Here is a 16,280-nt window from a genome sequence, read left to right on the forward strand (position 1 = left end):
AGTCTAGGGTTTTTACAAAACTCTGGTCTTGATTCATGCCCAAAATTTGCTGTTTTTTCTGCAAATCTGCCATTATTTTGAAGCTTTTTTTGCAGCCAAGGCATTTTTTAAACCCTTATTTTTTAGTACCAAATCAAAATATTTTTACATATTCTTGGTGGGTTTTATTGAGAGCTCAATTGGGTTGTCTAATTTTTTTAGGTGCCTCAATTTTTGAGCCAGTAGATCAAAAAACCGACAACATAATCTTTGTGGGTTTTTTGAGCTCTCTTCTAGGTACCTCTTCATTTTTCTGGGTCTTCGTCTTTTTTTGCCTCGAAGAACGTGCCTTCACACAAATTTTCACACTTTTCATTGGAAAACATGCTATGGCATCATTGACTATTATTTTGCTCAAAGGAAATTAGAAGTTCAACGATTGCAGTTATGGTACATGGAAACAACCGATGCTAACAATTTTCGAATATTGCGATAACGATAAGGTGGTTTTGGTTCACAACAGTCTTCTCAACAAAGGTCCTCTACTCTAGCTTCAAAAGGCTCTAGGAAAAAGAACATTTAACACAACTATTGCCACAAGTATGGGCACATGAAGGTTGAATGTCGGAAGTGCTTAGCTGTCCTATCTAAGCAATCTGGTTTGCGGCTCACAGCGAAGTGTAGAGCACACTAAGCAAATAGAATCTTCCTTTTATGCCTTTTGATAATTTCGTGCTCTAGATAAATTAACCATTAAGGGAGGGTATTATGATAATAGATAAGCTTTTATTATTAGTCAGTGGTTATCTGTTTGTAATTTATTGTAAATATTTGAATGTTTCTAATATTTAGTTAGTTGTAGTTATCTGTTAGCTTTTTTTAGCTTTCTTTAAGCTAGAATAGAATATTTCTATTCTTTACGATCGTTTCCTAAGGAAACATCGCTTTATTCTTTTGTATATGTAGACCTCTCGGTCTCCATTAATAACAAGCAAGTATTTTACCAATTACATCCGTAATACAAGGAATGTTACTTTTCTGCCGGTACAGGAGGCCATTGCCTAGGGCCATAACCAAGTATGCCGTGATTCAGAAGGATACGAAAACAAAGGAGGTTAGTACGGAGGAAAGAGAAGCTGGTATGAAGAGCATTGATGGTCGTATGGAACTTGAAAGCCGTACCAAAGGGATACGTACAAAAGAAGCTCGTACGACTAGTATTACGAAGTACATGGAAGGGCATGATGGCGGTAGTAGTCAGCATAATGTGATGGAATGACCGGAACAACTAGTTAGATCAACGGACACTATAGGCATAGATGGTGCAATGGGAGGCATAGAACAACAACTTCCTCAATGGGGGGCGACCAGACTATTATTGCCAGGCGTAACAAGCTTCGTTTCTATAGAACAACAATGTGGTACTAAGGTGATAGATCTCAAGTGTCAGAAAAAGTGTGGGCACAAGGTAATGCTGCAAAGACCGCTAGGTATGGAAGTGGTCCACCCTGTTGCTTTGGTGGTGTGACCTACAGGAGAAATGGATGCATAGAATGAGAAGCATGTGGAACAAACTAGAATTGAGAATGAGGACACACCAGTTGAGGAGGCTGAAAATGAAGACACACCACTTGAGGAGGCCATATTGGTGGAGGAATCAGTACTAGAAAAGGCAAATTGACTTCTTGAAGAAGTTGAGATGGTACCTCCATCCTCACCGGCCCCTTGGAGGGGGAAGGGGAGAACGTAACAAAAATGCAAAATGAGAAAGTTGGACCTTTTGAAACAATCTCATTGGAAGACAAAGCAAAAAGATTTCTCCAAGAGTTACAAGTTTTAAGGAGATTATAAAACAGGCTGAGTTAGAACCTTGAGGCAATAGTTAGAGCAGTTGAATCCTTGGTAGCATTCATGACGAGGGACTTCCATACAGATTGGGGTTACTTCTACAAGATAGGTACAAGCAGGAGGAAATAGCTGTAGAGTGAACAACCACCTCTCATACACACACTTGTAGAAATGGAAGTAGCATTTAGAAGGACTACTTGGAACTTCGGTAGGAAAAGGAATTGGCAGGATGGTTGGTAAGGGAGTGGGACGTAGAAAAAGATGCTCTAGAAGAAAAGTGGAAGGTAGAAAAAGATGCCTTGGAAGAAAAATGGAGGAAAGAGAAAGTTGCCTTGGAAGAGAAATTCACAACAATAGAGGTGAAAAAGATGGATGCATTGCGTGTACTGCAGGGAGTTCGTGCAGAGCAAAAGACGGCTGAACAAGATCTTCTACGCCTCCATGGAGCCCTAAGTCTAGGGATGTCTTCACAACCTTCTTGAAGTCTTATTTTGCTTTTGTTTGTTGGGTAGTCGTCTAGAAGACGACTTCTTTTTGTGGGGGGGTGTATGTAGTACATAATAAAATAATGTTGTAATTATAACTAGTTGAGCCTTGTTGGATTGGATAGTTAGGAAGTGAGGGGATGCGTTGGTTTTCTCAACCAACTGAGCATTATACAAGAACTTTGGAATATGGATGATGTACTCATGTTTTTGGTAATCAATAAAGTAATAACATTTCCTCGCCATTTTGGTATTATAGTACTAGTAATGCATATTATGTTGGTATAATTGAATTCATGTTATATTGCTGTGTACATTCTGTGTTGTGAACCATTCTACAATAGTTGAAGTGTTGAATGTTGAACAACAAAACCATCCAAAATCTGAAAAATGATTCAAAACCATCAGTAGATTTTGTTAACTGATTAATGTAGACAAAAGAGAATTTGTTTTTTTTCGAATTTGCAATTTAAATAAAATGAATATTTTCGAATAAGAAATATCAGTGAAGCTAGGTACCATCAGTTATTTTAATGTCTCATGTTGGAAATGATTACTCACACAACTTGAGGTACACGATAAAAGACATGTTTAAACATTACTTGCACAATCAGTTGCAACAAGTGCTAATATAACAATCAAAGAAATCAATGTTATAACATCGATGATATACTAGTAAAAATCAACAATTCCAATGTTGTGAGACTTGAAGGGATGACCTATGGTACAGTGTAGGCAGTACATGAATAGGGTAATCTTGCCAAAGGCTATCCTTAAATAAGGAAATACAAAGAAGATGTTTCTAAAAGAAACAATCATTAATAGAGTATTGAAATAGAAATATATTAATCTAAGCGACTAGATACATGTGAAGATACATAAAGTGATCAGGTATATATTAATGACCATTGTCAGTTAAATAAAACAATATTAAAAATTATTCTAATAATGCTTTATATTAGATAAAATAAATAATGATGAGGGTAAAGTAAATATACATTAATCTTTCTGAATTTTTATATCATGAAGGCCTGAAAATGAGGCACTCTTACTAAACATGAGATACTCGAATTGATTTGATAGCTGAACTTCCACAAATAAGTTTACATTCCATTTCTATCTTGTATTGTTCTTGCGTCTCAGGCAGCATAGAGCTTACGAGGCCAGTTCATTTTTCCTTTGCTGCAATGAAGAAAAAGACTTATCCATTGTATTTTTTCTGTGGTTTCTGGCATCTCTCATTTTTTCTGACAGAATATTTTTCTCTTTGATGAATTTTAAATCTTTGTTATAGGCAGTAGAAGACCGTTCCCAGCATAAGAACCGTGCAGTAGCATTGGAGCGACTGCGTCAGTTGATAGCTCTCAAAGGTTTGTCTGCATACTGTACAGTTTTGCTTATGTTTTACAACGTTACATATTTAATTAATCCTGTATTTCTTAAGATAAAATAGCTGTTGTGTTTGCAAATGTGATTGAATTGCTTCCTTTGTTTAGCAGTTCTATCTTCCTATTTTTCTTCAATAGAAGCTTATCATTGTGTGCATTTTGCAAGTGCTTAACTGTATGATTTGGTAAGGAATGCATGAAGCTGGAATTCAACCAGGCAAGATTATCCAAGAGATAATCTATATCTGAATTTTACTTGACTAATAAGATGGTTCATATTTTATAACTTGCCAGTGATAACAAGAGATATGCATGCCCTTTGACAAGAATTTGCTGTCAAGTTAGTTAAGCAGCAAGTCTTATTAAAGTGTGGTTACAAGTCTTCTTCCATTGCAAATGCTTTCTTTTTAAAATTACTTATGGGACATTACTTTAGTGTGGATTATCGCTTTAAGGAGGTAAGGGGCAATTGATTCAATAGAAAGTGTTCTGTATTTGAGAAAGATTGTTTAGGATATTTCAAATGACTTTCCTTCATTGTCAGATTTTTTAATGTTATTTGGATCATTGGCTGTTCTACTAACTTGAAATTCCTAGTTCTTTCTAAGCATGGTATATTGTGTACTGCATGAACTATTTTTGGTGTGGAAACTGAACCTAACTTTTTTGAGTCTTTGAGTCCTTATTTAATTTTAGATGGTTTATAGAATTTGTAATTAATCTTCTTGTTCCTGTATTTATTTCGTTTTTGTTGTACACAAATCCAATCCTCTATTTCAGGTTCTTTCTCATACACTACTTCATGGCTTGTTGCATTGTTTGAACTTAAATTTTGCGTAAGAATAAGATGTGAGATAGATTGTGTGTTGATTTAATATTTCAAATTTGTCTCACCACCTTTTGCATTTTAACTTTTGATTGATTTAATAAGATATTGATCAGAAAACATTTTTAGATGCTTAAGCTACAGAACTAAAAGTCTAGGCTACAGTTATCAAAATTTGACACCTAGAATTTATGTTAGCAAAACTAATCAAAGAGAAACCATAATCCCTACACTAACAACTAGAGAAAAATGGTGTGAGGAAAGTAAAATAGAAACATAAGGAGAAGGTGGCTGTTACAAGTTAGGATCCGAGCCTCAAGAGAAATGGAATTTGGAGATCTATTGAAGGCAAGTTTTCTCTAAACCCAATAGGTACCCAAAATTTCCACCTCTAAATAAACTCAAAGATTGATCACAGATGTAGCCAAATATCAAGTCATTTTTGTCTCATCAATTTCAATTATTTTAATTTTTAAGGTTTCCTATCAAAAATAGCCAAAGTACTTAGGTGTTGTTCTATCTTTGTCTACTAATGATGTATTCATGAAAACAAGTGCCTAGCTGTGTAATATGGTCAGCTAGAGGTGTTTCACAAAGACAAAGGATGGGGGTTTCAGGCATAGCCATTGAAGTTTTCATGTCACCATCGAAAGAACAGTTGAGTTGAACATCTTCTTCTTGTTATCTGAGTCAAAAGGAAAATAAAATTTATTAAAGATAGCTATGGAATTTCAGTCTTCTACTTCATCAATTCTTCTCCTACATGCTCCACATCTTCTTTACCTTCTCCCCCCAGATGTGAATGTCTCATACTTTGTCAAATGACTAATTAGAGAAAGTCTATTGAAGTTAATTAGAGTTAGCAATGGCATCTCAGTCTTCTAAGTCATTGATAGGAGCAGATCTTTTTGCAGCAGTAGCTTAACAACTTACTGAATATTTCTGTTTTTTAAATTTTTGAATACTCATCAGATTTTGCACATATTCTGCAGAATCCTCTTTACTTTTGCAGGTTTTGGAAAGGGTTTTCGCTGCTGTGTGAGAGATTTTCAAAACTGACAGTAATATTTTAATTTTTAAGGGTTTCAATCAAATCCAGGCTTTCTATAATAGATCCTGCAGAACTACTGCTCCTGGGAGGAATTATGTGTCATTTTCTGTCTTTTTCGCATCATATTTTAGAGGGTCCGTGGGTGTCGTAGAAAATTCATGTTTTCCAAACTTGCTTGTGATTTCTCTTTTTTGGCGGCAAGAGTTTCTCTTTCATTTGTGGGGTTTTTATGATTGACTTTGATGAAGAATCAGATCCTATGGTCTGGACATACCAAAGAACATTTTCCATTTTCTAATTGTTTCAATCTTTAGGGTGTTCACTATGGTGACCAAGTAGAAGACATCAAACTTATGCTGAGGTGGGATCTGAAGTTCCATATTATCAGGGTTGGCATATGAGTGGTTGTAAGTTTTGAGTTTTTGATAGCTTTTCATTGGCTTCTGGGAACAACTTGCAAGGTTTAGAGGATTCAATCAGGTTTGCATGTTGAAGATCATCTTAGATTTTCAGAAGTCAGTTAAGAAAAGGTTTCTATTTTCCTGTACAGCTACATTTGGCAGCTGATCATCAATAGTGGCCATTTTGGGGAGAGAGATAAGTGTATTATTAGGTCTTAATTTTATTAATAGCTTTGGACTTAGTTTGCTTTAAAAGTTGTTTTATTTCCTCTCTTTTTTTTACAGGGATGGTATTGCTTTAAAATGCCATTTTTATGAGAACATTTCATGCCTTAAAGCTACCTTGTGACATCTAGTACATAAGTCCTTTGAGCATATAATCGAAAATGGAGATTTACATGTCAAAGTAATGTTCTAAATTTTTAATTTTGAACTTTGAAGTCAATTAGTTGTATTTTGAAGAAGTGAATGAATGTGAGCTAATGTTAAGCCTGTGATAGAAGCTTATGTTGAGCTTATTGATCCTTTGTTTGTAATTTCATTAATTAATTTGAATTAACTAACTTTGTCAAGCATTGCATTGATGCTTGTTATTCATTCAGAAACAAATTTAACAAATTTGGGTATCACATAGCAATTTCTTTACTAGAATCTTGGGATGTTCTTCCATTTTATTCATTCATATTGATGTAGATCTATTGGTCCCTTATTTAGAAAGTATTCACCATTTGCGTATTTTTTGCTCAAATCTTTGTTTTCTAATGAATATTGGTTTCTTCTTTTGCCAGTAGGAAAATAAATTTATTCTTTGTGCTTTTGATAGTTTATCACCTTTAGTATCTAATAATCCTACTATAGAGCATGACTTTTGATCATTCAAGCTCAGTCTATACATTTGATTTATGCAAAACCCCATTGAATTCAAGCATAATTTGCATGATTGTACCTATAATTGGGTAACCATTGCTCATATTTCACAAAATTCACTTCACCTTAATAAAGTTGAATCTCCACCATTGGGGTTGTTTGGAGTTTTCACTCTTCATTTAATTTCAAGTTCTCCATAGAGACTCCTAGCATTGCCATAAGAGCCTCCTTAATCATCTCAAAGTTTCCAGCTTTCCAAGGAGAGAGATTTATAATAACATTTCCATGTTTATTTCACCATCTTGAGGTATTCTTTCCTCTTAAAGAACCATTCTTCTTACTTCCTCTTACTACAAAAGGAATCAAGATACCTTATCTATCAATAGCTATGATATTCCTTTTTTTAAAGGAATCAAGTTTAGAACACAATTCTTCTATTGAGAGGGGGAGGGTGGCGGTGAGGGGGGAAGGGGGTGAGGGGAGAGGGGAGGAAGGGGATGGATTGGTAGAAGATATAAAATTTTGATCCTTAATTAATTTGAACTTTTGACGAACTTTACCAAACTTAAATCTAAAAGCCGAAAGGATTGAAACTGAAATAAGAAAGGAATGCAACCACATAATGAAACGAATGCACAAAAGATATGTGGAAACCTAGGATGTGAAAAACATGGTGAGAAATGATGTTAGGATCTATTGTCCTTCTGACCTCATAGTTGAAATGTTTACAAATTTATGGCACTCCAACCCTAGAAATCACCAAATTGAAAAATTCCTTATAAGAGCACTAACTCTTTGAACAGCCCACTAAACAACCTGAGCACAAAGGCAACTTATTATTCATTGGAGGGAAGCAACTGATTGGTTGCTAACTCATCAATCGGGAGCCAACTGGTGGTGCATGCAGATTGGGCTTTAATTGATTAGAACCAACTATAAGAATGTTACAATTGGTTTCAATCTCTAAAGTTTCTTTTTATAATATTTGGAATATTTGAACAAGCAATTACAATACCACACTTAACAACTTGAGCACCAACCAAATATTTGTAAAGCTATTATAATATTATCTTGTTATTTATTATAAATGGTCAATATTGTAACCTAATGTAGATATTTGTTAGTTTCTATCTTACGATTGTTTTGTTATAGAAACATTGCCTCTGAAATTCTTTGTGACAATTAGATCATTCCTTTAAAAACTTTTTACCAAATCATGGTATTAGACTAAGTCACAAGGTTCAAGTTCGAGTTCGAGTTCGACAAGGAGGAAGTTTGATAAGTCAAAAAACTCAGAAAAAAATTTGACATTAAATTCGCCTCATGTAATTCTCGAAAAAATATGTTATTTATTATTATATGTTTGAGTTTCTTGCAAGAAACTTTTCAATTCAAAACTACAATAGAAAACATCTCTTCATGTCCAACAATATATCCAATATATAATCAGAATAGTTTGAGATTACAAAATAGATTTGAAATCATTACAAAAAAAGATATCACATTTATAAGATATAATCCATAAGAAACATGTGAAATCATGATTACAAAGTTCTTTTAGTATCCAAAAGATAGATCAGCATTTTATACTTTAGAACTTCAAAATACCTCAAAATTATCAAAAGTACAAAGATAGTTTTTGTCAAAATATTATAGTCAAAAGTCAATACTATAAAACTTCAAAAACACTCCAGGTCATCAAGATCACTTGGCTGATCTGCTGTAGAATCATCATTAGTGTCACTACTTAGCTCATCATCCAAGAAGTCCGGTTCCTCTAGAGGTCCAGTTGCTATGTCTTCTGAAATTCCCTTTTGTGAAGATGTGGAGTACTTTGCTGATTTGTTCATGAGCAATTTCAAATTGCTGCGAACATAGACAAGATCTCCCAACTTTCTGGACAGCAGCTTGTTCCTCTTTTTAGAATGGATGTGGTCAAAACAACTCTAGTTCCTCTCACATGCTGATGAACTTGTTTCCTGTAAGAGTTTGTGCCCCATAGCTCATCCAACATCTATACCCAGTTACCTCAGCTCGTGCCATGTCATATTGTGCTGCTTCCATTCCAAACATCCCTTTTGCTTTCTGGTATCTCCAACATTGGTCCTTGATCAGGGCTGTAGTGTCTTAATCCCGCTCATACTTGCTAATGGCATCATAAAGCCTTGCCATAATTTCACTATCACTTTGTCTATCAATACGAAATAACTTGGGCTCCAAATAACAAGCTGCTGTATGTAGAGGTGTGCGCATCATTTTCCACCTGAAATCAACTGCCTCCCATATCTCCATGTACTCTCGTTCCACATTCTTCAATGCTCTCTGAATGGATTCTTTACAACGATCCATGCTTTCATAAAGCATGCCAAGGCAAGGAGTGTCACCATCCACCGTACGAAGAACATCAACAATTGGACCACATGTTCAAAACCTTTGATCCACTTTCCCAAAAGTTTCTGTTTAAAATGATTTTCTCTATGTTCTTCCCCTTAGCACGTCTAGAAAGTGCTGAATTTCCCCACTCATTAGAACAAATCATAGATCTCAAAGCTGCTTTTTCTTCAATTACTCTCCTCAATGTGATATAGAATGAAGCAAACCTTGTGTCACAAGGCCTCAACAACTCTCTCGATGCATGTTTCCTGTAAAGACTCAAAGTGAGATGATGGTTTCTAATGAAATTTGCAACTACTCTCCCTCTATAAATTGCTTCATGTATCCATGGGAACTTGGCCAGGTCATGAAGCAACAAATCCAAACAATGAGCTGTAGATGGGCATTAATAAATCTGTTGGTACTTCTCTACAATCAACTTCCTACCTCCCACACAATTCATTGCACTATCAGTAACTACATATTCTGTTCCTACTTCAATAATGGCTTCTTGTAATAACTGAAAAATATACGCTTAAGTTTTCTTTTGATTGATCATGTTAGCCACTTTCAAGAACACAACTCCTTCAGGGGAAGCCACTAAAACATTAATCAAAGGCCTCTGACATATATCTGACCACCCATCGCTCAATATAGTGCAACCTGATGCCTTCCAACAGGCTTTGATCACATCTAACTTTCCTGTCACTCTGCCTTTAGACCTCTCGAAAAAAAGTTGTTCTGAAAGCTTCTGAAGATGGAGGTGTGTAACCTTTACCAAAATTTTCCGTTTTCACAACTGCATTACGGAAATGGGGATTCCTTGCCGAATTGAATGGAACAACACTTGTTAAAAAATAATCAGCTTATGCATCATCCACTTCTTGTCTCTCTATTGGTTTCCAGAGGCTATTTAATGTTCCACTTTGTTTTATTGCACTTGTGTCTATAGACTTGAGCAAACTTGAGGATGACATAGATGTTAACCTAGACACATCCTCTTGAATTCATTGATTTTTCTGTATCTTTTTGTGGTCAGCTTCACTCAAAAGGGTTAGTTCTCTCTCTCTGTGTCTCTCTCTCTCTCTCTCTATATCAGCTACCATTTCATCAGTCATGTTTGGACATGCTCTAATACCTCCTCCTATACCCCCACCAATAGCAAGTGGTCTCTTGCCCTTGTTAGACTTCTCGTAAAATCTTTTGTACGATTCGTACAATAGAGTTTAGCACCATCTTTTGTCGCATATTTCCATACTTCAGACTTTGATTTTTTGGGAGCCATTCAATTACAACCTGCATGATGCAAAAGAAAATTAATATTTTAAAGCATTCAATATTTTCTTGAAGATGTTAAAAAGAAATATAAGAAATAATTATTTCAAACTCTATAATGAAACATGAATAAATACCAAATTCTATCTTACTTAACTAGATACTAAAAATAACCCTTTTAAACTCTTATACAAATAAAGAAAATATTTTTAAATTAAAAAATATTAAACTTTAACAACTAATTAAAATCTAAATCTAACAAAACAAAACCACTAAAGTGAGTAATCTATACGTTTTAAAATATAAAGTAAAAACATAATACTTTTTCTATGTTTTAATATACATTAGTTTTTAATTTTATATGCAAATAATAAATAATAAATAAAAATGACATTGTATAAATAAATTAATAATATTAATAATAAATAATGATATTAATAATTGTTTTGCACTTTGCTTTAAAAATAAATAATACATACAAAATTAAATAATTACACAAAGGAAATATTAAAAACGTACAAAAATAAATAAAATATTTCAATTTAAATATTTATGCAATAATTTAATATATATAAAATCTCACTGTTTATTACTGTTTTATTATAAATATTTATTTTAAAATCTAAATCAATTATTATTTTTTGTTTAAAATCTTAACATTTTATATTAAAATAGTTTATTATTGTTTTACTTTTAATATTTATAGTTTCTTTATTATAATGTTTTAAAACTTTTAATGATAAACAAACTTTAAAACCTTATATTATAATAATAAAATAAATCTAACCTAAACACAATACATAATATTTATAAAAACTTAAAAACTATACAAAATTGAATGACTCCCACCTCAAATTTGTCTTTGTCCGTGTGAGCTGAAATGTCTCTGTCCGCGTGAGTTTCAACAGTCGCTCTAGCCTCCAACAAACAATGTTTCCAACAGCCTCCGGCCTCTAGTGAACAATGTTTCTAGCAGCCTCCAGCCTCTGATGAACGGGCAAAATAATGGTTGTAACAGCCTCCAAAGAAAATGATGTTTCCAGCATACTCCAACGAAATGATGTGTCCAGTGGTTGCAACCTCCAATGAACAAAACAAGGGTTTAAAAAACAATCAGAAGGATTGCCTCTGCTAAAAATGACGAAGCCTCAAAAGCCTCCAGTAGGAATGCTTATTGTTCGTCATCCCTTAGAAACCTCCAAAAGCCAATGCACATGTCGATGTATTCACAGTGAATAAAAACATTTATTTATAACATTTTTAAAGCCGAAAACCCTAAAACAACTAACAATAAAATAATGTTTCTGCAAAACGACAACAAAATCTAAGCTGTACAAACTTTTGGCGAATTTTAATAAATTTTTTTCTTTTTTTTAGGTTCACCAAATTTCAAATTTCAAGCTGAAAATTGTTTACCGTACTGGTAAAGAAATCAACGCATACAGACAATGGAACAGAATAGCATAATTATACTTGCATATGCCAGAACATACATTAGGCCTCATAATATTCGCAATAGTAGATGATTGATGATTTACAATGATCCCAGACAGGATATAAACACTACCGCCGAACCTTCCCGAAGGAGTCCGTCGGCCACAATATTACATCCGCTACAAACTATTTACCCGTCGGCTACAAAATACAAAACACTGACGACAGCCAATCCGTCAGCTACAGAAACACCGCCGGAACCATCCAGTCGGCTGACACCATCCCCCTCAAAAAACCAGTCGTCTCCTGACGACTAACAAAATATCTGAGACAAATTAACAAACAAAATACATTAACGAACTAGCTGCAACAAAAAAAATCTGCTTCTACCACATCACTTTTACATTCATCCCGTTGCATTTGTAGTATCTGCTAACACAATACTGTCTCCTCAAGCTGACCTTGATAGCCACCCGTGCTCCTTTCTCTGTCCAACTCCTCGGTACCCCGAGCCAAGTGTCGCTGCACTGCCTCCAACTGGATGATCAGCTCCTCCCGAGCTCTCTACGCATCCACCAAGATAGCCTCACAGCCAACACCTGCTCCCACTGCCTCTGGTACACAACACTCTATGCCTATATCCGCAACTGATCAGACTTCTTACAAATAACATCCGCAATGACTGGGGGTCCTGGGGGTAACGCCCCCGGCGGGGTCGAGCGGCAGTGCCCTCGTAGTATAGGGCGGGGTCCCCCTCGCCGCCAAGACCAAATTAACACTCCGAAACCCACATAAAAATGCACGGAACACACTGTTATTGCCATTTTCTGCCAATTCCAGACTCTTTCTGGTAACCACTGCTGCTTCCCCTTCCCTTTGGCATCATCTGTTACTCATTCCGAACAACTTGAATCTGTCGTTTTTTTTTGGGTTACTCGCCCGCTGCTGAGCCTCTTTCCTATCCTGCCGGTCCTTGCCAAGAGAATGATATTAATTCCTCCGAGTTGAATTTGTCCTTCAAGCTGAACTCAACCACCTCCGCAAGAGAACTAAGAAAAACCCGCATAAAACCATCCGCAGGACAAGAAAACTCTGAAGAAGACAAGCGTCCGCTGCGAACAGAAAAATCCTTATGGTAAGGATTCGTATGCCGCCTTTGCATAGATCCACTCCCAACAGCCCGATACTGGAGCATTGACGCCAACACCCACAACCCTGCCCCCGACCTCGTCTATGGATTTGCGGAACTATCTGCACCAACAATATCAACCACCATGGAATCGCAGAGTACTACGGGTGGAGAGAAATATTGCCCAAGTCCGCAGCAAGAACAAACGCTGAGAAGAAATCCGGGGAGAGGGCCGCGCGGCTGCGGGAATCAGAATAAAACAATCCGCGGGTAGCCAAAAAAAAATAGCCTTCCGCAGAAACATTAAAAAAACTCCGCGGGAAAGCTCCATGGGAGGTCCGAATAGCTGCCCGTGGGACGTGTCTGCGGAACCCTGTCCGCGGGCAGACAGTCTGCGACAAATTTTTAATTTTTTTTTTGTTTCTTTTTTTTTTTCAAATTTTTTTTTTTCTTCATCAAAAAATATACAAAGCACCTCAAATTTGCCTCTGACCGTTGCCATTCGGCAACGACGAGGGAGTCCCCTTCTGCGACAACAACAGAGTTTTCTTGGTACCATATATTTTGAATTTGGATCCGTTGATTGCCGGAGGTACCTTCTGCCCGTCCAAAGTTGATAATCTGATCGCTCCATTTTCGCCGACCTTCCGAATCTAATATGGTCCAACCCATCTGGCCTTAAACTTTTCCACTTTGATTTCATTCTGACCGTCGTACGCCTTACGTCTGTTCTGTGCCACCTCTGTCGCCCACTGTGCCTGCGGTCGTCACGCAACTGGATTATTTCCTTGCTGTCGGTGTCCTACTAATTTTATGCTGCGGTGTAACCTTTTCTTTCCGCGTGGTCCATTCACCATGTACTGGACAGTGGGATCTTTCGTTGTTCTGTGTTCAGACTGTATGTTCTTCCCCTCAGCTTCAGCCATGGCAGCTTTTCCTTCTTCCGCTTCCCTGCATTCCTCCGAACATTCATTTTCCTGTGTTTTGTCACGTTCGTCGACCGTTAACATATTGCAACTCGGAAACAGTTTGTAGTCTTCTATCTGCTAGTGGAACAGGCCATTCACCGAGTCCAGGTCGTCGTCATTCGATCCTCCATCAAGTCTCAATACTCCTTTTTCGTCTGGTTCCATTCTCCTCTTTCCTTCGTCGTCACTTTCGCGGTCACTTTCTAAATCTGACGATGCTGCCTCCTCACCGACCATTTGTGTATGTAGGTCAATTGTGAATCTTTTGCCTCCACGCTCCATTGATAGGGTATTTCGTTTCCAATCATGTTTTACTTTTGCTTGCACCAACCAATCCCGTCTCAGAATAGCATCATATCCTTTTCTTTTCAATGGAATGACTACGAAATCTAATAAAAATGGTTGCGTACCAATGGTTACCGGTTGTGCCCTCAAGGTTCCTAACGGTTTGATCCCGTGTTGGTCCGCCGTGAGCAACTGGAATGTAGGTGGCCACAGTGTCGGCTTTCCCAACTTCTTCCAGGTATCCTTCGGTAAGACATTTACGCCGGACCCTCTGTCAACAATTGTCTCTGTCAAAACATTTCCCAAAATCCCCATCTCGACGACCGTCGAATGCCGTCCGGATGTGAGTGCCAGCAACATTGGGTCTGTTGTCATCACTTCCCTACTGTCCCTTCCTGTGTCCTCCGTTGCTTGCTGAAATGGTGTATGATTTAGAATGGCTGTCCGTAATTGGGGCATTGTGAGGAGGTCACTTATCTTGACCGTTATCTCCGTTTGTAAGATCTGTCGTACAATGTTTTGTTCTGCGAAGTTCTTTGCCAAGGTGCCGGTGATGTCCTTCAACTGAGATGTCCCTGCTGACGATGCCTTTCCAATTTTCGCCTGCATTTCCCCCAATTTTCTTTTTTCCTCCGCTTGCCTCCATGTAATTGCCAGAACCTCCGCTTCATCCGTGCCGACAATGATCAAGTTTACTCCAGACTTTGGACACTTGGGATCTTCGTGATCGCCAGGTCCGCACCATCGGCACAATAGTTGAGGTGTATTCGCTGTTGGACACTCCCGTGCAAAATGTCCCCACAAGTTACATGCGTGGCACTGAATAATCGGCCGTCCGTTTGCATCATACTGGATCCGACTTTTGTTCGTATTGGTATTGTTATTGTTGTTGTTATTGTTCTGTGCACGCCCATTATTCCTGTATCCTTTGGATGTAGCGTCGGCCGTATTTGTGTTTCCGCTACTACCCGACAGGGAAGCCTCCTGTGTGAGAAGCACCTGCGGAGATCCTCTTGTCTTCATGTCAAAGGGGCAGTCTTTTGTCGAATGGCCCATGATCTGACAGATGTCACAAAATTGGTTCTTTGGACAGGATTCTTTAGTATGACTGTCGGTCTTACACTATGTGCACCACAGTTCACTGCTTTTTGGCTCCTGCATGTTTTTAAACTTCTTCATCATGCGAACCATATCCTTTTGTAGGGCACGAACCTTCTTGCTGCTACCTTCGTCGTCATTGCTATCGTCTCCGATAGGCTCGTCGTCATCAGAATCAGAGGAGCTAGTTTTCTTCTTCTTTGTTTTCTGCTCACTTTCAAGGTCCAGTGCTCTGTTATACGCGTCCACATATGATGATGGTGGCACAATTTTCATTTTCCTCCGCAATTCCGATCATAGGCCGTCCACGAACCATCTTTTTTGCAATCTGTCTGCCCGCTTGCTTTCTATTTTGTTCAAGTCTTTTAATCTCCTGGCGTAGACGCGGACAGTTTCGTGCTTCCCCTGTTTGGTATTGAAAATCTTTGCCACGATTTCATTATCATCCCGCAAGAGTTTAAATTCCGCCAGGAACTCCTCTTTAATGTTATCCCAGGTATTCAACTTTTGTGCATCCGTATCCAAAAACCAATCAATCGCCACACCCCGTAGGGTTGCCGGAAATTGCCTGACCCATTTTTTGGCATTTGTGATTCCGTTTGCCCGCCAGATTGTCTCACATGTCTTACAATGTCGGATAGGGTCGGCGGTACCATCGCCTTCAAACTTCGGCAGCTTTTCTTTGGGTCCTGCCATCACAACACTGGAGGTTTGCACTCCCACACCGGAGGTCTGCACTCCCACACCGACGGTCTGCACTCCCACACTGGCAGTCTGAACTCCCACACCGGCGGTCTGCACTCCCACACCGGTGGTCTGAACTCCCACACCGGCGGTCTGCACTCCCACACCGGAGGTGTCGACAGCTACGAA

At 37.7% G+C, this 16,280-nt stretch overlaps 1 protein-coding gene across 4 annotated transcripts in view; it reads left to right on the plus strand.

Annotated features, from left to right (window-relative positions):
* Positions 1-16,280, plus strand: part of LOC149567672 (Class I peptide chain release factor) — a 210,458-nt gene that overhangs the window by 46,927 nt on the left and 147,251 nt on the right. For all 4 annotated transcript variants that reach the window (XM_089820930.1, XM_089820931.1, XM_089820933.1 and 1 more), the window contains exon 2: positions 3,607-3,682. In XM_089820930.1, coding sequence (XP_089677056.1) covers positions 3,607-3,682 — 76 coding nt within the window. The remainder of the gene's footprint in view (positions 1-3,606; positions 3,683-16,280) is intronic.

The sequence above is a fragment of the Cupressus sempervirens genome, chromosome 3 (genome assembly GCF_028749045.1).
Source record: "Cupressus sempervirens isolate cs-2001-9-10 chromosome 3, ASM2874904v1, whole genome shotgun sequence".
NCBI classification, from domain to species: Eukaryota; Viridiplantae; Streptophyta; class Pinopsida; order Cupressales; family Cupressaceae; genus Cupressus; species Cupressus sempervirens.